Source organism: Anomalospiza imberbis, chromosome 8 (assembly GCF_031753505.1).
Source record: "Anomalospiza imberbis isolate Cuckoo-Finch-1a 21T00152 chromosome 8, ASM3175350v1, whole genome shotgun sequence".
NCBI classification, from domain to species: domain Eukaryota; kingdom Metazoa; phylum Chordata; class Aves; order Passeriformes; family Viduidae; genus Anomalospiza; species Anomalospiza imberbis.
In genome coordinates, this window is record NC_089688.1 from 23,280,435 (window position 1) to 23,305,515 (window position 25,081).

Consider the following 25,081-nt stretch of genomic DNA (forward strand, 5'->3'; position numbering starts at 1 on the left):
CGATCCCGGGAACCCTCCCAATCCCGGGAACCCTCCCGATCCCAGGAACCCTCCCAATCCCGGGAACCCTCCCAATCCCGCTCCCGCTCCCGGGAACCCTCGCGATCCCGCTCCCGCTCCCGGGAACCCTCCCGCTCCCGGGAACCCTCCCGATCCCGGGAACCCTCCCGATCCCGGGAACCCTCCCGATCCCGCTCCCGCTCCCGGGAACCCTCCCGATCCCAGGAACCCTCCCGATCCCGCTCCCGCTCCCGCTCTTCCCCCTGGCAGCGGCCCGGGCAGGTAAGATGGTAAGATGCCAGCCCTGCCTCTGCAGCGGAGCCGGCTCGGTGGCCGGCCGGGGGAGTGTGTGTGCCTTAGCGAGCCCTGAGGTGAAGTGTGCCTTGACGGCTTTCGCTGTGTCGTGTGCTTTCCATTTAAAGACGTTTTGTATGTGTAACAGGCTGCCTGGAGTTTGACAGCATAAAGGTTTCAGCGCTGTTTTTTGTACAAGTACTGTTGGCTAACAATAAGCAATGGTGAAGTAATGGTACAAACGCCATAAGCAATAATAATATAGTAGTAGCAACTCCTTTTATTTATTATTATTTATTACTAGTGGCAGCAAGTGAATTGTGGGTTAATAAGCAAGGTGTTGTATATTGATTGAAATAGTAAAGTTAAACACCTATTTTATATACATACACTTACGGCTTAGACAAAGAGGTAGCAAATTATATTAATCATAAGTAATTAATAAGTAGCATTCAAAAAGTAAATGTGCAGGCTAAGCTTATCTAGTTTTTTGCTCACAGCTTTCTCCTTGATGGCTGAAGCTGTTAAATTCAGCCACTGACTATAATAAAGACTGGTTTAGGTAACATATGGTTAAAGCAGTTTTATGAATATATATGTGATGTATCTGCGTGCCTTAAAAATTAATACTGTCATGCTTCAGTGGAACTGTGCAGTACTAAAAAAGTGTTATGTATGTGCGTATTTAGATAGGCCATTGCAACACTTCATTGTAGTCAAGTGTTAAATAAATCCATTTGGATCTGAGTTGCTGTTTTGTCACTGACTAGCTAGAGCAGCCGTCCAAAGCCTTTCTTATTTTGGGGGTAGTTCACTCATGTCACCTCAGTGTTTGTGAGGAACAAGCACAGTAACTGCATGTTTCATTTCTGCTTTGTCATTTGTCCCAGAGCAGTGCAATCATGGCATCCATGGAAGAAAACTTTCCTCGTGGGGGCGTCCAGAAGAAACCTGCAGAGGGAAAAACACCCAAGCCAAAGTCAGAGCGGGACAATTTGTTTGATGTATGTTGTTTGCGTGTTCTTGATTAACTTTTCAGAGCTCTTCCACTGTCAGAATTTGACTGCAACCCTCTCTACTTGTTACTTCTACAGTAAACTACAGAAGGGACTCCCAAAAGCAGATGTCTGCTGACATTCACCATCTTCCTGATCTCTGAAAGATCCCTGATATCTGTTACATCTTGAATATGATGACTGAGAAAGTTCTGTTGATCAGGCTGTAGCTTTTGAACTTTCCACAAGCATCTTATCCCAAGGTGCTGCATGGTGAACCTGGTGTTACTGGATGCAGGCTAGGTTGATTTTTCTGTTAGCAGAGTGTGGTGCACATCTCTTGTACCACTCTTTTCCATTCCCAAAATTCAGCTTTATTAATGATCAGCCTCGGCCCAAAGGAGATACTTTGGAAGACATGCATGTAGACAGATGACAGTTAGCAAGATGGTTCTCTTTTTTTGTCTAAATCAGTATTTTATTCATGGCAGCAGAGTTCTGCCATAGTGCAAAGTTTGTTTCTTTATCCAAAGTTTGTTTCTGTATAACCTTCTGTGCTTGTAATCTGCCTTAGGTTCAACATGAAGAAAAATCCCAGAAAAGAAAAAGGAGCCAGAACGATCAAGAAAAGCAGAAAAGGTTCAAGGCAGACAAAACTGTTAAAGTTGCTGTTAAAGACAATGTTGTGAATATTGGACCACTCACAATTGAGGTTGGTGCATAAATGTTTGATTTTTGTGTGCCTCTCTTTGCTGGGTACATTAAAATGGCATGTTTTTCCTCCCTAAAGCTGCCAAATACATCTGTGATCCAGTACAAAACTTAACTGCTTACCCCCTGTTAGCACTGACTTGCCAAGACAGCTGTGGTATGCTATTTCTCCTGCTTTCCAGGCGCTCAGTGAGGGGATGCTGCTCCTTGGCTGTATAAAAGAGATCAGTGACTACGAGCTCGCCATCAGTTTGCCCAACGGCCTCTCTGGATTTGTGCCGGTCACGCAGATCAGCGATGCCTACAGCAAACTGCTGACCAAGCAGGTGGCCCAAGGAGAAGTCCCGGAGGTGAGACCTGGGGCTGGGGCTGTGATTTGTGCTTGGAGCTAGAGAATGTTGTTACTGCTTCAGAACCAAACCTGAGGTCTTGCTTAGGAGCCTGACATCGACTAACCTTGGTTTGGAACTGGATTTTCCAAGCAAACTTTGCAATTTCCTGATAACAGCTGACTGCTAGAAAAAAATAAAATCAAATAATAAGTTACCCTGCCTCTCTGGTGTCAGTGGTGCCTAAGTTTTCCCAAAGTGTTGCAGAATGTGGGATTAGCACTACCCCTTTGCTGGTGGTGTTTTTCCCTGCTGAATGGGGAGACTAAGGTAGGGTCACTGTTGGCTCTGTAGATGTTTCCTCAGCTGCAGTCTCCTGACTCCAGCCCACACAGTGTTTTTAAGCAAAGCTTCTCAGCCTTGCTGACATGACATAGTGTCATCCCTGCTTCTCTATTGAGATCCTGGTGTTTGTGGCATTTCTTGCCTGTTACTGAAGTGTTGACAGAGAAACAGGACTTTCTCATGGGATTTTGTTTTTTATAATCTGCTTCAGTAACGAATTCTAGTCTTATGTTATTTAACATTATAAAAATTCTATGTGTCTCTGTTGGTCATGTTGCTGGGCAGGAGCTGAATTCTCTCCCAGACATGTTTTCTCCAGGGACACTGGTCAGGTGCATTGTGACCAGCATTGAGAAGAGTGACAATGGACGTCGCAGCGTCAAGTTATCGATTGACCCCAAGAAAGTCAACAAGGGCCTGAACTCTACAGCGCTAGCAGCAGGCATGGTAAGTTTTCTGGGTCTGTCACAGCCTCTCTGGGCTCTTGCATTTCAGTTTGTCCTTACATGGGATCAGAGCAGAATTTGGAGCTGCTCCCACCATGGAAGTGACCTGTGAGGAGAGGGTGGCTTTAGTTCTTGTCTCCAGGCTGTCATTCATGAAATTAATTAACTTTATTCTGTTTCAGTATGGCCAAGTTATTTAATGATTTCTTTCTGAGTAGGTTTCTGTGTTAATTTTTACAGAGAGTGATATATAACATGGCTTGCAGAGGTGCTTGGTTGTTTGTTTTGTGTTTTCAGCTGTATGATTGTATGCACCTGCTATTTTTGAGCATCACAATTCTTTTCCTACTAGTTTGTGAGCTCCTTATGTGTATAGCTGGATAAAGGTAGAGTTAAGACCTCACTGCTAGGTGAACTGTGTAATAAGAAAGAATGTGGTGTTCTTGCTACTGCTCTGAAAAGCTCAGTTATCTGTCCATACAAAACAAGGGAGTACTTGGGTGGTGAATCTCTTACCATATGTTCATTCTCTGAAGACCCAGCTGTTTCATTACATTGCTGGGTTGCAATGCTTTCCTCCCAACAGCTGCTCTCTGGCTCTGTGTTGAGTGTGGAAGACCATGGCTACCTCATAGATATTGGTGTCACTGGAACTCATGCTTTCCTGCCTCATCAGAAAGCCAAAAATTACATCAAAGCAGTCAAGAAAGGTAAGAAGTAGTGCAGGAGGATCTGATGGGTTAAAATGGAGGTGGAGAATGACAGGGATTAGAGTTTATTATACCTGTGATGTTAGTGCACCTTGGTGGGATTGGGTCAAGGTGGAGTCTGCAGGTTGCTGCAAACAGCAGTTTTGTGGCTGGTCTGCAACAAGCCTTTGTGTTTCAGCCCGTGATCTGACAGACTGTGTTCCAAGCCCTGCTGGCAGTAAACTTCATGTAGATTGAGAGGGAACTCTGTAAAAGCTTTGGAAAGAGTGGGAGGAAATACTGAGTGTTCCTGGTAGAGGTTTTATGCTGTGACTTATCTTTGTAGGGCCTGACTTGAAAATAGGCCAGAACCTGAACTGCCTCATTGTGGAAGTGAAGAGTGAGGGCAGGGTGGTCTGTTTGTCCATTGATCGGTCAGAGGTGGCTGCATCCATTGCCACAGAGCAACAGAACTGGGCACTCTCTAATTTATTGCCAGGGCTGGTGGTGAAAGCTCGAGTGCAGAAGGTAAGCTCTGGTTTGGGTTTCTTTTGTTGGGCTGGTCTTTTGAGCATTGTTGAAGGCAGGAGACAGGTGAAGCAGAGATGAGAGTTTACACCCTGGAAAATTTCTGGTTGGTCTCAATTACTTAGCAATAGCAAATGTAATCTGCTAGACACTTCCCTCCACTGCATTCACCTGAGGTCTAATCTCAGTTCTGGTTGTGATGCCCTGAGTATAGAGGCTTCAGACTGAAGCTGCTGGTGGAGTTTGAAGCAGAACAGGATTAATTCTGTGCTTTCTGACCTTTACTGCTAAAGTATTCAACAAGATAGTAGTAGTCTTCAGAATACAAACAGCATTATAAAAAAATGGAAAGATTGTTTTTTCAACAGAATGTGCAAAGCAGAATTGTTAGCAGTTTTTCTGTCTCTTGTGATGTCCTTGTTGATTAACTCTGACAGTGCCATTTTTTGAAATGTGTGAATTGCTCTCTGTGCTGCATGAAAACTGAGTGTGGGAATTTTTTTGGCATCTTTTCATTCCTTTTTCCTAGGTGGATCCACTTGGGATGAAACTGACATTTCTGTCTTACTTCACTGGCATTGTGGATTTCATGCACATAGACCCAGAGAAATCCATGAGCTATTCACCAGATCAAGTGGTAAGGAGAGTGGATGATGCTTGGAGTTATTTTGCTTACATCATCTCTTACCTTCTCCAACATTTCTGTGGAATTATCTCTGAAATCTTAAGGCTTGTAGCTTCTTTCATATGTTTTACTTGCATTACTATTGTGGCTATGTTTAAGCTGATACCAGCCTAGTCTGTAAACAACAGACAAAAGCAAAAATCCCTCCTTGGTGATGCTGTTAGAAGCAAGTGATATCTTAGTAGCAATACTGGAAAATGCTTGCCTGTGGACAGAGAGTTCAGGTACCAAGCAGAATGTCTGCGAGCATGAGTGAGGTGCCTTTGTCCCGTTTTGTTCACTGAGCACGCTGTGTTCCCAGGTGAGGGCCTGTGTGCTGTCTGTACACCCCACGTCGAGGGCGGTGCGGCTCACGCTGCGCCCGCCCTTCCTGCACGCCGGGGGAGCCCCGCGCCAGCTCCCCGGCCAGCGCATGGGGGCAGTGCTGGAGGAGGCCACGGTGAAAGCCTTCTACAAGCAGTTTGGAGCCATCTTTGAGCTTGATGATGGCACTCTTGCATTTGCACGGGTAAGTGCCAGGCTGGCGAGGCAAGTCCTCCATATCTATCTTAGCCTGCTGGGAAAGGGGGCTAGGAGAGGGTTTTATTTTGTGCTTTTATCCTCTTTGTGAGGCAATACAATAAGATAGCATGCGAAGTGTTTGTCAGATGATACATCCCCTTGTTTGAATTTAAATGTAGGAGGGTTGTTGTGGAAGAGCTGGTGAAACCTGCACAAAGGGAATGTTAAGAGGAACAGATTTGTCAGATGTTGCCACTTCAACCTAAGGCCCATATCAGTGCTTCTACTTTCCAAATAGTCACTTGTTATTCTTTTTTTTTCTAGTTGAAGCATCTTTCAAAAACCAGAAAATCCTTTAAACCTGGGGCATTTAAGGAAGGTTGCAAACATAAATGTCGCATCATTGACTACAGCTTGATGGATGAGATGTGTATTGTATCTCTGAAGCAGTGAGTATGATAGACTCTTCCAGAAAACTGGTTGAAGAATTCGAAAGGTGTTTGAGAGTGGAAAATATTACACTGCTTTGCTGGACTGGAACTTGCCATTTGGGGTTTTTAACTTGTATCTGTGTTGTAGCACATCAGGTTGTCTGGGCATCCTGCACATATTCCCCATACTCTGTGGAATTGGGACACCATCAATATTGTTGGTGAGCTGAAGCACAAGGAGTCTAAATTAGTTCTGCCATGATTGTGTCAGAAGACAGTGGCTCAGCAGGAAACTGAGCCTTTTGATCTTGTAGCTCATTTGTGTTATAAAGTCCCTCTTAGTACTTCCAACTTAGTACTTCCAACTCCAAGTTGGGAGTACTTAGTACTCCCAACTTAGTACTTCTGGCTTTAAGAAAAGCAGATAATGGGTTCTCCTTTTATGAGGCCATAACTGTGTGACTGTCACCTGGAAGGGAGTCTGGTGAACCTCCTTGAACTTTATGTCCTAGGAGCTGTTTTGGACGATTGGTCAGTTGGAGTAAAACACGGCTCTGGAGTTGTAGAACACCGGGGAGCATGTGGAATAATGGATATTTGGGACAAGTCAGAGATGGGACTGTCTTGTCTTATCCTGGATTTCCTTCAAGATGACTGACTGGTCTCTTTGTGTCTCTTCTCTAGCCAGATTATTGAAGCACGATTTCTGCAATACCAGGATATCCACACAGGTGATGTGGTGCAGGTGAGCTTCTGAAGGACCTGAGCATGTTATACTTAACACAGTGATCTTGCCAGTGTGCACTCCTTCTGCCTAATATGTGTGTCCAACTTCTGATCCAGACTAGTGAGAAGAAAAAGAGAAAAACCTTGTCTTGAAGGACGTGATTAATGGAATGCAATACTCTTCCCATTTTGTTCATGTTTTTATTCATGATGTGGCAAAGGCAATAAAATTTTATCTATGGTCAGTCATTTATTTGTGGCCATAAGTACATTTTTAGAAAGACTTGAGCGAAAGAATCGAAAACTTGCCTTGCAGTCAAAGTAAAGGTTCACAGTTGAACAATCACAATGAGCTGATGGGCAGAAAGTTACTCATTTTGATTTTTATGTCTGAGTCATGGTTGTATTGGATATGGCTCTGGAAACAATTCTAGTTTGCTGGCAAATAGGGATTTTGCAGAAGTAATCTATGCTTAAAGAAGCGAGGCTATACAACAACCTTATGAAGTATAGAAAATTAACGGGTCAGATTAGTTGGGTGGAATGTAGTTTGGTCTAAGATTACTCTTTTTTTGAATGTGATTAGATTTGGTGATTCTAGGTGTTGTAGTGTCTCGGCTGTTTCCTACCTGACCACAGTCTGCTTTTCATACTTATTATTATGATTTATTGAAATTTACCAATTTTTCCCCTATTTTGGGTTCTAGGGCAAAGTGGTCTCTCTAAAACCCATTGGGATGCAGGTGAAAGTAGCTGATGGGATTAGAGGACTTGTGCCATCCCTCCATCTCTCTGATGTGATCCTGAAGCAGCCTGAGAAGAAATACAACATAGGAGATGAAGTCAAGTGTCGGGTGAGAGCTGCCAGACAGGGTCTTCAGCTGCTTTGCACTCTTCTCGGTATTTAGCAGCTGGATTGATCAGGCAAGGGCAGACATCCTTTTTGAACCTCTGTACTCCATTCTTGTAGGTGCTAGAGTGCAATCCTGGAGGAAAGAAGCTAATCCTTACTTTAAAGAAAAGTCTCATCCAGTCAAAGCTTCCAGTCCTCTCAAATTATGAAGATGCAAAACCAGGCCTGATCACACATGGCTTTGTAGTGTGTGCACGGGAGTTTGGCTGCATTGTGAAGTTCTACAATGATGTCAAAGGTCTGGTACCCAAGAATGAGCTGGGCTCAGAACCTGTATCTTGTCCAGATAAAGTCTTCTATGAAGGCCAGGTAATTAATGTACCTCTGCCGTGTCATGTGTTTTAATGTGAAAGAGAAATCTGCAGTTGACTTCAATGTGGATTTTCCTGAGGAACCAGCTACACCAGGAGGTGTTTATGTCCTTTCTCTTTATTACTTAGTTGTGCTCAATTTAAACAGGGTAGGCTGTAAAAAGGGCAGCTCTTCTTTGGGTATGTCTGACTTGTCTTTGTTTCTAGGCTCTCTCTGTTCTGCAGGGGAACATGATCATGTGACTTGATTCTCAGTTGAAGTCTGGAGTTCAGGGCTGTTGTTTCTCCTAAGGAAGTTAAAACTCTTACCTAGAGAATCATAAGGATGATGTTTTCTGCGTCAGTGTTGCTCTGGTTATCCTGTTGGTTTCAAATTACAGGCACTTTAGGAACTGTTATTCACAGTTCTGGTTTTTTGTTGTGGGCAAAGTTACAGAGATCTCAGCCCACTTCATTATTTTTTCTGGCGCTTTTCTTTGTCTTTAATCCTGTTATTTTTTGATTGGCTTAGGAGAAAGGTAATTTTCTAGTCAGAATTTCTGACTGCAGACCTGGAGATCTGGATTTTATTCTCAACTCTGCTACAGACCTGATACATACTTTCACAAGCTCATTTAATGATTATGTACTCCTGTTTTCCCTCTGTGTGATCAGAAGGACATTTATCTGTGATTGTCTGTGCTAGCAGCCACTGGCCTGCTATCCTCAGGTGTGAGAGAACAGTGTGCTGTGTATGTATGTCTCTCTCTTGTTTTGTAGGTGGTAGCAAACTGAGGAGGGTCAGGTGAATGTGTTTTATACTTTTTTTTTTTTTTTTGCTGCAGGTTCTTAAAGTAATGGTCTTAAAATGTGAGCCTCAGCAGGAAAGACTCTTGTTGTCCTTCAGATTATCAAGCAAACCTGGCCCTGAGGACAAATGGAAATGTACTCCAAAGGAGAAACAGGAAGTGAAATACCAAATAGGAGAGGTATTGAGTTCAGTGGCTGATTCCTTTTTAGCCTTTTCCTACTCATTTTCCATATGATTTGGTGTCACTTTGAACAACTTTGCTTTGAGAAAGCTGTCAGTGATCAGGAACTAGCATTAAATGTGCATTTCTTACTGTGTGGTTGACCTCCTGGATCAAAAATTGTATCTCAGTTTTCAGAGGTCATGATTAAAGGAGTCCCAGGAGAGTCCTTCTGGAGGTACCAATTAGTGCTCCTGCTCCTAAGGTGGAATCCTCTTTTTTTATTTTCTGCATGCTGCTGATTTTCATGCTCCAAAAGCAGCTGCTTTTACTCCCTGGAAAAGAAAAGCTTTAGAGAAATGTTTTGAAGTGTTTCTCTGTTTTTGCAATAAACAGTTTCCAACTCTCTGCAGATATTGCTAATGCAGGAACAGGACAGTTCTAGTCTTGATGAAATTACTCCCTTCACCCTATAAATGAAAAGTCACAACCAACAGAATGTTTCCAGCTCTTTATTTTTCTGGGAGCTGAGAATTAGTTTTTATTTTACCTGCAGCGCTGGCGTGCTTTTTGGCTCAGCCCTGTTGATGTGAAGATTTTCATGTATGGCTGGGAGGCAACATCAGACTCCCTGCAGCACATTGTATCACATCCCATCTCCTGTGCATCAAAAGAGATGACTTCAAAAACACTTGGATTTTTTTATCACTGTACTTGTTCTCTTTTCAGATTGTTGATGTGAAAATCTTGAAGAAGAAAGGTAATGGGTTAGAAGTTTCCATCTTAGAAGATGAAGACAATGTGGTAGCCTGGATCCCCATGCTGCACCTCTCTGACTTTGTTGCTACCTCCAAGCTCCTATGGCACTGTCTTCAAGAGGGAGATGTCCTGCCTAGAGTTATGTATCTAAGTGACAAGGGAGAGCACATTGTATCCTTTGCCATCTCAACCAGGCAGACAAAGTGTGGGGAAGGAGGTATCTTTCAGGATTCCAGAGCATCTGCTACAAACATAAGATTACTGTAGTTAGTGTGAAGTGGAAGTGCCTGTCATGCTAATGATATTTTAAAGAAGCATTATAACTTGTTCTAGAAGTGAGGCTCAGCTGTGGCTAGAATCTCTTCAGAACTAGGTTGTGAGCTGACTTGTTTTCCCAACCAGCTTCTGGGCTGTTAAACTTATCACAACCTTAGGAAAAATTTGCTGTTTTTATATCAAAAGTCTGAACTGAATTGTTAGGAAGTTGATATTTCTGCTACTGTGAAGCATGCATCGTTAATGCTGAGCAGTGTAAGAGACATGAGTTGCTAAATTTTTGTGTAGGGAGACCAGGGCAGAAATTGGAATTACAGCATTTAGCACTCCTGTACTCTCTAACTTGCAGCAAGTGCTTTAGCCCAATGGTTAGCAGCATGGAGAGATTTGCTTGGCATTGTGCTGCTTTCATTCTTCTCCCATTTTTCTTAACTGGCTGTTCAGATCTTGAGTAGAAAGTCTGCAGTGATTTCTGCTGTACAGGAGGAGCAAGTTGTAAGAAGCTTCTCTGAAATACAGCCTGGGATGCAGTTGACTGGTTATGTGAGGAATGTGATGCCCTTTGGAGTGTTTGTGGAGTTCCCTTTTGGTGTTACCGGACTGGCACCTAAAGTGGTAAGCAATGCCTCCACTTCAGTAAGCAGCATGTGTGTGATCAGGCTGCTAGAAACATAGTTTTAGCAAAGGTACAGTAACAATGAGGGAGTAACTGGGCTGCAGGCCCTGCATTTGCACAGCTTCCTGCTACAGGCTAAAAGGGTTTAGGTTTGCCTTTTAAATCACTTCCAAAATTAAATTAAGCACTTCATTCAAGTGAGCTTAAGCTTCAACAAGGATTTCATGTGACCTCAGTAATTCATTATAATTGATGGGTTTTTCTTAGTCTTTGTTAATTTCTCTTATGCATTTACATGAAGTTGTAACTCATACCCTTCTGAACAGCTCTGTGGGTGGTTGATCAGTACCAGCTGTGCTCAGTAACCTTGCCCTCTGTTTCCTTTGCACAGAGCATGAGTGACAAGTTTGTGACAGACACCAAGGACCACTTTGTGGTGGGACAGACTGTGATTGCAAAGGTGATGAGCATTGATGAGGAGAAGCAGCGTGTGCTCCTCAATCTGAAGGTGTCTGAGTGCAGCTCAGGAGATTCTGCTGCAGAGAGCTTTGCCCTCCTGAATCAATATTTCAAGGAGATGAAAGAAATCAGGGACTTGTTGAGAAGAGGTAAAGATTGTAAATGTCCTGCTAAAGGGTATCAGGTCAAATAAAAAAAGGTGCTCTAGAGGAACAAGAAAAGAAAAACATTTAAGTGAAAGAAAGTTCAGTTCAAGCAGACTTCTCAAAGTAGCTTATTAGAAAAAGGATGTGTGTGCAGTGTCTGCCATTGACAAGAAGCTTTTTGTAAGTACAGCTGGAACAAGCCAAAGAAATTGCTCTTTTCATTGAAGTCTCCTAAGCCTCTTGCATTGATTTTGAGTCAAGTGCTTGTGATAACCCAAACACAGTACTCACATGAGGATGAGTTTGTTCAAATAGATTTACCTACATGCATTGTAGGTCCTCCAGCAGGACTTTTCTCACATGCTGTTTTCGAGTGTTTTTATCAAATTCTGACTTTGTCTTTTTAGATTCTTCCTATATCTGGTACTTTTTAATCTTTGTTTCCTGTAATTGTGAGGTGGCAAGTCTGTTCTGTGCTTCTAGCATTAAACTGTTTTGCTTTCACTTTTTTCCATATGCAATGCTGGGTGCCAGTGTTCATATAAGATGGGAAAATATTCTGTCTAAAATTATTAGGTCCTTAATGTCACAAAAGGGTTTCTACTTTGATTAACTCTTAGAATTCACTTTGTATTTCTACAGATTCAGTAACCTAGACTTTGTTTTCCCTTATGAAGGTAGATTAATGCTTCCTGTACCACTGAGTAAATGTGAAGGCTTCTCTTTGTTTTGTGAAGAAACGACATAAGTAAAACTGATTTCCCACTTTTTCTTCCCTTTTTTTAGGAGAGCCCAGCATTTGTGAGTTGGTGCCTGGAAAGAGGGTGCATCTGGTTGTGCAGGATGTGAGGGAGGATGGCTCAGCACTGTTCAGTGGCAGCTCTGTCACAGGCTTGACTGTAACTGCCACCCGCTACCATTTGGGAGGTGAGGGTCTTTCCTTTGCTTATGTTAGTTTTCAGTCTTGTACTTTGAAACCTCTCCCAGAATGGATTCTGCTGATGAGGAACTAATAGGGAGAAGTCTGATCAGAGTAGGGATGGCTTTGAAGAGTAGTTAAGTTTCCCAATGTCTTGCTGGCCCATTTGTGTGGTTCAGAAAGCATGATCTAAACCTCCCTTTGCCTCTGTTAATCTTGTCTCATATTTTGGGCATCTAGTTTGTGCTCAGAAATCCTTAGCTGAACCATACTGTATATAGGCAAGTATGAATACAAGCTCCAGCTTTCTTGTTTTTTTCCTTCTTCCTTTACAAATAGCATACTCAGAGGACTACCTATCTGCAATTGCCGTCTGTTTTTCCACTGAAAAATCAATTACTTTAGAACAGAACTGTAATTTTCCAATTCAGAAATTAAAGAAAGGTGTCATATTGTGCAAAACCAAACATATACTTGCTGAAGTAATGAATAAGCCAGTGACAGCAAGATAAACTTCTAACTTCAGTAGAAGTAATGACCCCAGCACTTCTGTGTCAGAAGAGTTTATTTTTTTTCGTTAGCAACAGATAGACTGATGATAGTTTTGTGCAAATATTAGGAAAATCTTTTTATATTATCTTGACCTTGTTTTTAGTCAGCCTTGTCTTTATTATTTAGAAGTTGTGTCTTCATAAAATCAACTTAGTTTTTCCAAAAAAGATCAGACTTTTTTCCAAATACAAAGCTCTCTTTTTTTTTCACACTGCCAGTGATGTTGGGAGAATCTGTTCTTAAATAGACTTCGGTACTAATGTTCGGTAGTAATTTGGTTTAGATACAATAGTAATTAAGCAGTGTTTGGTCTTCAGGAATTAAACCTTTCATGTTTGCCATGTAGCACTATCACAGTTGCTCAGAATTCTTCATTGTCATCAGGATATAATCTCCTTATTCTCATTTGTAGACAAAAATATTGCTCCTGGTGAGAAAAGGAAGGCATTTGTTCTTCATGTGGATGCCCTCACATCTGAAGTGTATGTTTCTCTTCGGGAAGAATTGTTAAAGCAAAGACCCAAGCGAGTGAGTGTGTGTTCAGTGTTTGGGTTTGTGTCTTTCTGCTTGTCTGGCAAATTGTAGGTGATTAATGAATTTCAAGGGGAGCCGTTTCCTCTTTTAGAACTGTGGGAGGTGGAGTGGAGAGAATCCAGATCTCAGCAGGAGAAGTCACTCTATCTGTCCATTTCTGTCTAGCGGCTCCGAGAGAACTCCCAGCACTCTGCGGTGGTGCAGCACATCACAGAGCACTTTGCCATCGTGTCTCTGCTGGAAACAGGCCAGCTGGCAGCTGTCCCCATCGCCTGCCACTTCAACGACACCTTCCGCTTCGACTCGGAAAAACTGAGGGTGGGACAAAAAATCTCTGCCACCTTAAAAGCAGTGAAGGAGAACAACCATGGAGTCTTGTTAGCAGTACAGGGCCCAGCCAAGAAGAACGTTTTTGTAAGGGTGCGGAACGAGTCAGAGACAGCATTAGAGGAGATGCTTCCTGCTGTGAAACACTCGCTGTCCCCAGGGGATGTTGTTACTGGTACCGTTAAATCCGTCAAACCAACCCACGTCACTGTTGCTATTGATGACAAGCTGACAGGTTCAATCCACGCATCCCGGATTCTGGATGAAGTGCCCATAGGCTCCTTTCCAACTTCTACTCTGAAAGCCGGACAGAAAGTGACTGCTCGAGTCATTGGAGGCAGAGATGTGAATACTCACAGGTGGGAAAACATGTACATGGTATTGTTTCTGGAGGAATGCAAAGGATGAAGCAGTTTGTGTTTCGATTCAGGTCATCTAGGACTTCAGTCAGGAGATGCTGTTACAGCTGCCTTTGCTGGAGTAGTTGAGGCCTGAGGAAATCTGCTATTACATTCTATCTCGGATCCAAATTTCAGTAAATTAGCTTTCTACCTGTGTCGCTTTATTTTGAATAAAAATATTTTTATGTTGAATATAGATTGCAAGAAAAAAAGATGTCTAAACTCTTAAGATCCAGTGGAAGCCCTAAACACAGGCACAAGGGACTAAATTTGGTGGGGTATTTTGGTTACCTAAATTGCTACTGAAATAGTCATAGGAAGAACTGGAACTGGAAGACTCTTGTAGTTTTAGAGGGCTTGCACTTGGGGCTTTTTCTGCCAGTGCAGAGGCATTAAATGTGAGTGACTGGGACCTGGGGAGATCATGAGAAACTTTGATCCTCTTCCTTTTCTTTAGGTGCCTGCCAATCACCCATCCACACTTCACACAATCCATTCCAGAGCTCAGCATTCGACCAAGGTAAGTGTTGGCCTCTGTGCTGTCTGCACAGCTTTACAGACCTTGTATCCTTGGATGTCCCATCCCTTGTACCTTTGATTCATGAAGGAGCTGGCCATGAGCAAGGACCTCCACGTGTATGCAGTGAGGCAAGGCCTCTTACTCTCTTTTTCACACTAACTTGTGTCCTATAACTGTGTTAAATATCACAGTGCTCTCCTAGTACATGATTTCCTTTGAATATCCTTATGGCTTCAGGTTCTGCCAATCTGGACTCTGTTGTGTCTATTCCTGTCAAAAAGATTTCCTCTTATGGTCAGGGAAGAATTAATTCCTGGCAGAAAAAATGCAGGTGGGGAGGGGTGAAAGACATTGTCACAGTAGTACTAGCTCACCACATTCCCCTGGGTTTCTAACTTCCATCTTCAACTTTAAGACCAAAGCTGTTTTACTGATGTCCTCTTTCTTCTTTTGCAAACAGTGAAAAAGAAGGGGAATTCACAGCAATGCTGAACCTTAAAGAAGAAAGTTCCCTCAAGCAACTTGGACTCTACAATGTTGGACAGACAGTCACCTGTTTTGTAAAGAAGGTGAGATCAATCTTCTCAGGAAGTGTGCTGGGGGAGGCAGCAAGTGGGCGTGACCTCGGGGAGCCTCAGCTCAGACCTAAATATTGAAGACTATGGTCCTCATTAACTCTGAGAGTGACCCGTGGCAACTGCAGTGTCTTACAGGGAAGGCAGAGCAAGGAAACAAAAATTTTCAGTACTTGGTGGAGTCAGGCTGACTTGTCCTCTTTGACATGCCTGTTTGTTGCCAGCAGGCTCTAGTAAAATTGATAGTAAAAGGGTTTAAAATCATGGGGATTTGGGGAGTTAGAAGGAAAACTAAACTTAGTATGCCCTGGGAAAATACCCTGGGAAAGTATAGGCCTTGTACTTGCTAGAACTGCACCTGTGTAGCTATGTATAGCTGTATATGATAAATGATGGAATTGTTAGATGTGATGATTATTTAGTAATTAATTATAATTACTGTTTAATCGTAAGAATAATCATGGGAAACTGTGGTCAGGGGCTTGAGAAAGATCACGAGAAATTCATGCTTGGATAAAGTCAATGTATACAATAGAACAATGTAAGTTTAATAATTAATATGTAAGTTATATAACGATAGACTATAAAATACGTTCAGCTCGAAAGCCATGTCGGAGTCAGATTTGGGTCTGTACCCCTGATTCCCAGAGCTCTGCAATAAAAGCACCTGCATATAATCATATCCCGTGATTATGTGTGTTCCTGAATGCTAACAAAATGGCCTTTGAGTATGCCACCAGCACAAAGTACACTCACTGCTGATCCCCTGTGTGCACTTGCCTGCGAACCACAGCAGTGTTGTGCTTATAAGAACAGAATCCAAACCACCATTTTCGCTTGGTGCCCCCTTGGCAAAAATGCCAAGCAGAAGCAAAGGCTGGACTAGGTCTTTTTAGCCTTGAAAATTAGTGAAAATTTTCTGCCAGGGAAGATATTTTTTCCCCCCCAAGGTATCACACTGTCTTCTCTGGTTATTTGTTGTCTTTTTAGTATAACATGCTCAAAAACTGGCTGGAGGTAGAAGTCGCCCCTGACATTCGAGGAAGAGTTCCTCACCTGCTGCTGTCTCTGAACACCAAGGTAAGAGGCTGTTGCTAGTGAGCTACACAGACTTTTTTTTTCCATATACTTGGCCACATGTAATGGCTGCAGACACTTCTGATGTCTGTGTGAACTCATAAACTAGTGCTCTGCCCTTTAGGCATTGCTGCCCCTTGCTGACAAGCAAGTACTGTGCCTGTAGCTAGTTCAGCTCAGGATAGCAGAGCCATTGAAGCAGTGCTGAGCTATCAGTCAACTGCACATCAAAGATGTTGATAGGAAGTGTAAAGGTTCATAGGGGAAACACTGTCAGAGTTGTGCAAAGCTTCTTTTCTTGAAATAAGTGTAAATGTGTCTTTTATTTCAGGTCTTAAAACATCCAGAAAAGAGTTTTAAAAATGGCCAGGCAATATCAGCTACAGTGACTGGAACAGGTGCCACCGAAACAAACCTCTGCTTGTCACTCACAGGTATTGTGGAGCCTTAACAGCAGGACCCCACCACATGTGATGCTTTACTCAGAGCTGGGCCTGCATTGACCCCTCAGGTGAAGATGTTACACTCCAGAGCCAAGCTGTACCTCCCTGTAGAGCAGAACTAACCCCTGGGACCCTGACCTAGATGTAGCAGCATCTAAGACAAGTGAGGTCAGACCTCTAGAATAAAGAATCACTTTCCTAGTGTCTCAGACTGAAGCCCTTCTCTGAGCCCTTCTGATCTCAGATGTGAGGTGGTACATTTATCAATATTTGTCAGTTACTCTGGATATTGGAATTGTGTAACTAAGGGACCTTGTCTGGGCTACCAAGGCAAACATGGCTGTGAACAGAGATTGCATAGACTGCACCTTACCAAAAGTTTGTGGGTTTGATATGTGACTAGGCAACTAAAATTAGCTACACTAACTTACTACCTCTAGCTTCATATTTTGAAGTATTGTGAAGCCCTTTCCCTCCACCTCTTCCAGGAATTCAGTCACTGGAGCAGGACACCATCTCTGTAGGCATGGTAACAAAGGTGACTCCACACGTTGGCTTGACCATTGCGCTGCCAGGTGGGAAGACTGGCAAAGTGAGCATCTTTCACCTGAGTGATACTTACACAGATAATCCTCTGGAGAACTTCAAAGTTGGCAAGATTGTCAGGTCAGTAATTGTCTTCCTTGTTCCTTCAAGCTGCAAGGCTTAGAAATATCCCCTGCGGTGACAGGCTTTCCACTGCCTTGAGGTAGTGCCAGACCATAAGGTCAGTCTGGGGCTAAGAAGTGATGCTGACTTCCCTTATATATGTTTGGGTGAAAGTCTTGTATTTTTCATTTGTGAAGAAGCCCCTTTTCAGCAGCCTTCATGGACTGTCTTTTTGAGAGTAACTACTCTGTTACCTAAGATGCTGATGGGGCTAAGGGTAGCCAGGTATCCTAGCTCTGCAGTGGTTCTGTGGGCTGTTTGACAACTGAGTTGTTTTTACATTTGTAATGCACAAGCAATCACATTTCCCTGCTTCAAATATTTGTTGGGAATGTTGGAGAGTGCAACAGGCCAAGTGATTTCAGGTGTAACAATCTTTAACTGTTCTGTACTGGCAGTAGAGACTGAGTAAATCAAGTAGACATGTTTCAAAAGTCCTTTATCTAGTTTTATGAACTATTGTGTCATGCTGGACTGTATTAGACAAAAAGTGCTCGAAGGAACAGAGTGCTTTGTTTCTTTTTCTGCTGCTGTGAATACTTATTTTCCACCTGCGGCTTATTTTAGCATGTAAAAAAGCTTTCTGTTTTCTCCTCATCCTCTGCCATGCAGGTGCTACATCCTCTCCAATGAGAACGGTAAAATCCAATTATCTCTCCGGCAATCTCGGTATGTGTCATCCCTCTAGTCTGTTGATCTCCTACTAGTGAAAAAAATGATCATGAAATACACTTGTGATTTGTTTGGGAAGATTAGTGAGAAGTGTTAAAAGAAAAAGGAATGCATTTTTGAAAGGGGTGATACTTGTTCCTACTTCAGAAAGATGTTTTCCCATGAATCAGCAAACATTGAAGGGTCTGACACTTAACATAAAGCTGCTCAAGTGGGTTTAAATTTAATTTCTGTTTGTCACAGTTTCTAGGCCTGCCTTATCTTTTTAGTTTGCTTATTTGGGAAGAAAGTTCTGCCACTGAATTTGCAATACAAACATGTTATGTTTCAATGTTCAGCTGCATTTTAACAGGTTTGATTAAATAATAGACTTAGCCCTAAATGTCTCTTAACACTGAGCCTCTTAATTTGTCTTCCTTATGGAACAAAATTGTGGAATTAAGTATCTTAGAAATAAGTGGGGACAGCACCAAGCAAATGCTGTGCAAAATTTCAGACAGCATTTGGCTCTCCTCATTTTCTTAGTGTCAGAGAAAGCCAGGCTGATGTGTTTGGCTTTGTTTGCAGCAGCTCTACCCTAATGCTAGGTAGAGCTTGGCAGAGATGCAGGTATTCCATTAATACATTTCAATAAACTGAAGGGTGACTCTGATCCAATATGGTTTCCAGGGAGTACTAGCTGTTGTTAATACTGATCCATTTTCTGCTATCCAGAGCAGAATGTGAATTATTCAGATGAGTGCTTTAACTTCTCTTTTCTTTTAGGCTAAATCCAAAGATAAACAGCAAAGTGGAGGATATTGAAATAACGAGTATTAAGGATGTTAAAAAAGGCCAGCTAGTGAGAGGCTATGTCAAATCAATCACTCCATCAGGTGTATTCTTTGGGTGAGTAACCTGAGAAAATTATTCTGGCAAATGATGTGTCTTGGAGAACTTCTTTTGAGTGTGTGCAATTGTGGAATCTTGTTTGGGGATGGTCTCTGGCATAATGTGAGGTTGCAAAATGAATTTACTCTTGAGAATCAAGATGTCATGGATGCTGTCTTGAGCCTGTGAAATTAAAATAGGGAGTTAGTGAGACACTTTATAGAACTGGTGGTGCCACAAATGTGCTTTATTTTTCTTTCCTCCTGCTGTAGAATATTTATTTTTGGTTTTCTTCCTCTTTTCAGATTGTCCACTTCTCTCCTGGGCCGAATCCTGTTCCAGAATGTTTCTCCATACTTTGTACACAAGCATTCCTTATATGAAAAGTACCTGCCTGAAGGAAAACTGCTCACTGCCAAAGTACTTGGGTAGGTCCAATGTTCTTTAAAAGGGGCTATGAATTAGAAGAGAGGAGAGGATGGAAAAAGGGAGGATAAAAGACAGAAATGTTTGAAAGAAGTTGCAGTCATTGTAAATGCTCTATTGTTTTTTTTTTTTCTTATTCTTCTCTCCTGCTACTCCTGGTGATGCACCACAGGGTAAATAGAAAAGAAAAACGTATTGACCTCTCTCTCCTACCTGAGGACACTGGGATGCCAAGTGTCTTGCCTGAATCCCTAGGCCTACCACAATATGGAGCAGAAGAAGAGATAAAAGAGGCAGATGATGAGGAAAAAAGAGAAGAGCCTAAGCTGAAGACAAAAAGGAGAAGAGGAAATTATGAAAGTGGTCAGGTATGGATGTGATTGCACAGAATATGCTAAAGGACGTTGTTGGTTCAAATACTGAAGTGACTGGGAAGATCCCAGTCTTATCCCAGAAGGATGAGGCTGAGAAATTATGCGTACTAGGGAAAAAAAAAGATTAAATTACACTGGAGATTATAGAGATCAAAAACTTCCTTTTTGGTGGGAGCTAACTGAGATAACAGCCCAGTTATGTTTCCCGTCCCTTTGGTCTTTGCACCCCAATGTAGGTGGATGTGGGTTTATTCTCCATTGTCTCTGTTAGGTGATGCTGTGCCAGGGTATTGCCCTCTCTCTGCTGCCAGGCTCTTTACTTTGTGATCAGAATTGCCTTTAAGATCATCACAGTTGTTGCCGTCCACCGTCCACTCATTTCCACTTGTTGCAGGAGGCAAAGCCAAAGAAGAGGAAGATCTGCCCAGGAGATGAAAATGACAGTGGAATTGAGGTGTATTACCGTGAGGAGGAAGAGGATGATCAGGAGGAAGAGGCTGCTAAAAAGAAATCTACGGTGAGAAGTTTGGAGGAGACTCTGAGCCTGAAATGGCCTTCTAGCCCTATTGATATGTGTCAGTTTGACTTTAAGACAATAACTTACACTGCTGCAGATAGGAGTGACACAGGCTGGTGTTTGTGTAGTCTGAAAATGGCTTCAAATTGATGGAATTTCAGTTACAGCAAAGCTGGTCACAGAGTTAATGTTTCTGTGATGACTATTTGCAAGTACCAGAAGTCAATAGTACTGAATATGGAGAGATGCCACAAGCAAAGAGCAGTTGTCTGATCTCAGTTAAAAAAGTTAAAATTAAAACCCAGGGCGTTTTCTGTCTTCCACCAAACAGGTAAGGAAGCCTGGTGAAGCTCCCAGGCTGCAAGTTTCCATGGGCTTCACCTGGGAAGAAGACAATGCAGTGGATATACCTGTGCTGGATCAGAAGGAAGAGAGCTCAGAGAGCGAGGAGGAGGAGGATATACAGTCCAAGGTACTGTGTAATTCTATTGTCCGCACAGGAGACACCACAGAGTGGCTGTAATGTGATGTTTTGGTATTTGCATGCCTGTGTGCCCTGTAGCAAATCCTTTTAACCCAAGGGAACATCTTGGACAGCTGACACAGAACTTGTTCAGCTATTTTGAACACTGACTTTAGTAGCAGGTACCTCTGAAGCAAAGGAGAAAAGGCCCAATTTTAGCATTGCTGCATGAAAACCACGTTTTCTCATGTTGACATGTTAAAAAAAAGTATTTAGAGTAAAACAAATGTTTTCATGAACAAAACCCTTTTTTATTCAATGTTTGCTCTGTTTTTTACTTTCCTGAGTGACATAAATTTATAGAAAAACCTGGAGATGTTTTCATCTTAACCTGGAGATGTTAACCTTCCAAGTTATAGTCGTCTTAATTAGTAAAACACCAAAAAGCACCAAAAACCAATCTTCTTTTATGATATAACCTTTAGAAGGGTTTTCCAGTGAAAGCAGTTCAACAAAATCAGAAACAAGCTCATGAACTCCTTTCATGTTTGCTCTTCAGGATTTCCCCTGTCCCTCAAAACTCACCTCTGTAAAGGCAATGCATGGCTGATGCTTTATTGCCCAAGGTAACAAGGCAGAGAACTGTGGGTTCCAAATTTAGACCTGAGAAACCCTAGTGATCCAGCAACATGCCCCTGTTTGTACATGGGGAGAAATTGTGTTGGAATTTTACAGAGTGAAGGAGGGTGATGGTGAGTACCGGCCTGGAGGGTAAAGATGGAAGAATGAGAAGGAAGGGGGAAGTGTGTATGCTGCAGCTGGAGTGCCAGACTTAGCAAAATATTTGGTCCCTCAATTAATTTCATTTAAAAAAAAAAGGGATTTCATGTACTGCTGCTCTTCTTTGAGGTGCGAACTGTGTAAAAAGGGGTAGGGGGTGTGTATCATTTTTATCCTCTTTTAAACAGCTGGTCTCACCTCTTCCTGTGGAAACTGCTTAGCTTTGGAAATACTGAGGTCTAGCTGTTCTTTAGCTGGACCTGACTATTCTCCCATGAAGTGCCTACCCTTCCTCAGTCCTCCTGTTCTGCTCTTTCAGCTAAAGAAACGAACAAAGAAGGAGAAGGAGCTGGAGAAGCAGAAGAAGGAGAAGGAACTTTGCAAAGTAGAGGCGGCTCTAATGGACCCGAGTCGGCAGCCCCAGTCAGCAGATGACTTCGACCGCCTGGTGCTGGGCAGTCCCAACAGCTCCATCCTCTGGCTGCAGTACATGGCTTTCCACCTCCAGGCTACAGAGATTGAGAAGGCCAGAGCTGTGGCAGAGAGAGCGCTTAAAACAATCAGTTTCAGGTAATAATGGAGCTCTGCTTTTCTTTGCCCCAAAGTACAAATCATGATGGGGTAGTTGTGGTGGAAGAACACTGGTAGTATCAGTGTGAGTCTGTGTGTGTGGAGTGACAGAGTCTGTTTTAACGAGCTCAGAAGGATTAAATGGTAGCAACTGTCAGCTGGCCCTTTGAAGGTCTGGCCTGAGTCACCACCACTGGCCCACAGCTGACCTGCTGCAGGTCATGAGCTCCGGAGCTCCTGAAGGTGTCACTGAGGGCACAGACATTCTTCTGGGCAGTCAGAAGTGTTTGGAAGAGCATAATGCTGTCAGTGATGTCCTTGAATCAAAACGTGAAACTCCTGTTGTTTTTGCCATAGGGCTGTACCTTAAATCATCTCTACTGCATGGTTAAGTATATTGTGATTTCTTGACTCAACCTTCTGGTTTTTAAATTATAAACAGCAATGATAAAAATTGTAGTGTGAATCAACTGCTGTGCTCTATTTCAAAAATGGTGTTTCAAGGAGCAGTATGTCCTGTTTCTTGTTCCGGAGGCCTGCTACAAGTCAGCGAGTCTGTGTAGGATAGTTTGCAAAAACCTGGTGAAGACTGGCAAAAGGCTAAATATTCTTGTTCACATCTGCTTTAAGGGAAGAACAGGAGAAGCTGAATGTCTGGGTAGCTCTGCTGAACTTGGAGAACATGTATGGTACTGAGGAGACACTGATGAAGGTCTTTGAGAGAGCAGTTCAATACAATGAACCCCTGAAAGTCTTCCAGCATCTATGTGACATCTATGCCAGTTCTGAGAAGAACAAGGTAAGACAGTGCAAGTAGATCCCTGGCATGTATCCCATTCAGGCATGCCAGTAAACTGCAAATGCTGGCAGTGTAAGCTTCCAGCTGTCAGATGTTGGGCCTGTCCTGTTCTTAACTGGAATTAATGGCTATGATTGACAGTGGGCAAAGATGCATTGATGCTTGCTTTTATGCCTAAGAATAAGAGTCTTAAACCTACAAGGCTTTGTTGTGAATGTGTGATCTAACCCAACTCTGTCCTTCCAGCAAGCAGAAGAATTGTACCACACAATGCTGAAGCGTTTTCGTCAGGAGAAATCCGTGTGGCTGAAATATGCCTCTTTCCTCCTGAAGCAAGGCCAAGCTGAGGCTACACACCGGCTTCTGGAGCGGGCTCTCAAGGCTCTGCCCACCAAAGAACGTAAGATCTCTCTGCCCCAGCCTTATTGTGGACCTTAATGTAGACAGGGGATGGGCTGCTCTCTGATATCTCTGCCTGTGACAGCATTTGTAATAAGTGAAAAGTGCAGCCAGCTGACTCTCAGGGGAGGGCGACTTTCCTGCTGGATGTCACTGCTAAATGCACCTCTGCTAAAGGCACCAAATAGAAATTGCTGTGATGCACAAAAGCAAAGCACCCAAATCAAAGGCAGCTTTGAGTTTTACAGGCCTCTAGAAAAGTTCACTTGGTCTCTAAACCCAGGTTTCTTCGGCTGCCCATGGGTGCTGCATAAGATGTTATGAATATAAAAATAAACCTCTCTCTCCTGCAGAGAGCTGAAATGGGAAGTGAACTGTGACCCTTCTGTCTCCCAATTTGATCCCACCTTAGTCCAGAGCCTCTTTACAACACAGCCTTTTGTCTCTGGGTAGAGATGGTGCTGTCCCTGTGCCTGCCTCTGTTCTGTGTAATTCTCACTCGTGTTTGATCACGTGGAAGAGAGTTGCTGTGATACCCTAACAACATGTCATTCCTTTTTCCAGATGTAGATGTCATTTCAAGGTTTGCACAGCTGGAGTTCCATTCTGGGGACACAGAACATGCCAAGGCCCTCTTTGAGAGCACCCTCAGCAGTTATCCCAAGCGGACGGACATTTGGTCCATCTACATGGACATCATGATCAAGCATGGCAGCCAGAAGGAAGTACGGTGAGTTGTGGTGCAGCAGGCTGGGAAGGGGCAGAACACACCTGAAAAGAGCAGAGGTACCCTGCAGTATGAGGTTGTATAGGGCTTCCCACAGCACAGCAAAAGGGATTTTTTTTTCACAAAACTGGGGTGTGTGGAAGTGCTTATCCTTGCTGGGACTGAGGGGACCCCAAAGAGTTCCATAGGGCAGAGGGGAACTGACTTGTAAGTTGTGGCCTGCACAACAGAAACTAGAGGCCTTGCACTGAGGTTCACCTGACCCTCTGCAGGGATTGCCTTGTATCTGAAGGGTGAGATGAATCATCCTTCTGAAGGGTGAGATTGAATAATCAATCTTTGTACAAAACATATTTTTTTCCATTTCTTTTCCTTGAGGTGACAAAAGGAAGTAATTTTCCACATCCACTTAATGAATCCATGGTCCAGTGCAGTGTCTAAGATCTTTGTTTAGGTTGACCAGCAGCCTTAGTGTTCTGCAAGCAACTAGAAGGCTTCTGCTTAGAGATTTTGGCCAGTTGTCAGGAATCTCTTTCTTCAAGCACCAGCACTTAGCAGCAATTTCCCCTAAATGTTTCTCCAGACTTTCTGCTCTTTGTTAAAAGACAGGGTACAGGCTTGTATTGAGTGCTGTCACAAACACAGTGATTTGAATCACTTTGTTTTCTTGCAGAGACATCTTTGAGAGGGTCATACACCTGAGCTTGGCACCAAAGAAGATGAAATTCTTCTTCAAACGCTACCTGGATTATGAGAAGAAATTTGGGACAGCTGAAAGTGTCCTGGCTGTTAAAAGAGCAGCACTTGAGTATGTGGAGACCAAGAGTTCCCTTGCCGACACCTAAGTGTGGTGCAAGTGAAAGCAGAGAGACTTGGCTTTCCGTGCAGTGTGGGAACTGAGAAGTGTGGAGTTCTGCTGTGACTGTCCATGGACAGTGAGATTCTGGAGAGTATTGGTCTGTGACCAAGCCAGCTTGGAAAGAACAGTCAATCAAATGAAAACATTTGATAAGTGTTTGCAGCTTTGTCCAGAAGTTACAAATAATCCTGGTCTGTTGATGACATGTTTTTAAATATAGACTGTTTTATAATCAAAAGAAACATCAGCTGTACCTGTTTTACTTTACTGGGGAAATGCTGCAGTTATGACATGCTGCTTTTAAGTACAGTACTGTCTTAGAAATTGATTTTTCTCACTGTTAAGATGGCAGAAAAGATTCTTGTCTTTTGGATGAATTAACACTTCAAAAGATTTATCTCAGGTGCCTTTGTACTCTAGAAATTGGCAGAGCAACACTGGATTGTGGCATAGTTGAAG

The 25,081-nt window shown here is 42.9% G+C and overlaps 1 protein-coding gene across 1 annotated transcript; it reads left to right on the top strand.

Annotated features, from left to right (window-relative positions):
* The first annotated feature begins 1,162 nt into the window (after positions 1–1,162).
* On the top strand, positions 1,163–24,864 carry PDCD11 (programmed cell death 11). The gene is made up of 35 exons (XM_068197951.1): positions 1,163–1,298; positions 1,864–2,001; positions 2,183–2,350; positions 2,960–3,121; positions 3,707–3,830; positions 4,156–4,337; positions 4,867–4,974; positions 5,324–5,530; positions 5,848–5,972; positions 6,639–6,699; positions 7,388–7,534; positions 7,651–7,902; positions 8,729–8,872; positions 9,584–9,784; positions 10,334–10,504; positions 10,897–11,113; positions 11,897–12,037; positions 12,994–13,109; positions 13,281–13,801; positions 14,301–14,363; positions 14,824–14,932; positions 15,929–16,018; positions 16,347–16,449; positions 16,947–17,124; positions 17,779–17,835; positions 18,604–18,726; positions 19,014–19,136; positions 19,307–19,502; positions 19,903–20,025; positions 20,357–20,497; positions 21,588–21,838; positions 22,469–22,637; positions 22,884–23,037; positions 23,601–23,766; positions 24,437–24,864. Exons 1-35 carry the CDS (start codon positions 1,197–1,199, stop codon positions 24,606–24,608), a joined length of 5,505 nt encoding a protein of 1,834 aa, XP_068054052.1. The 5' UTR covers positions 1,163–1,196; the 3' UTR covers positions 24,609–24,864.
* Positions 24,865–25,081: the final 217 nt, after the last annotated feature.

Coding starts and splice junctions, on each gene's coding strand:
- PDCD11 (XM_068197951.1), top strand. CDS start 1,197: ATGGCATCCATGGAAGAAAACTTTCCTCGTGGGGGCGTCCAGAAGAAA. Junction 7,535..7,650: donor GAGATGAAGTCAAGTGTCGG/GTGAGAGCTGCC, acceptor CCATTCTTGTAG/GTGCTAGAGTGCAATCCTGG. Junction 20,026..20,356: donor CTGCTAAAAAGAAATCTACG/GTGAGAAGTTTG, acceptor TCCACCAAACAG/GTAAGGAAGCCTGGTGAAGC.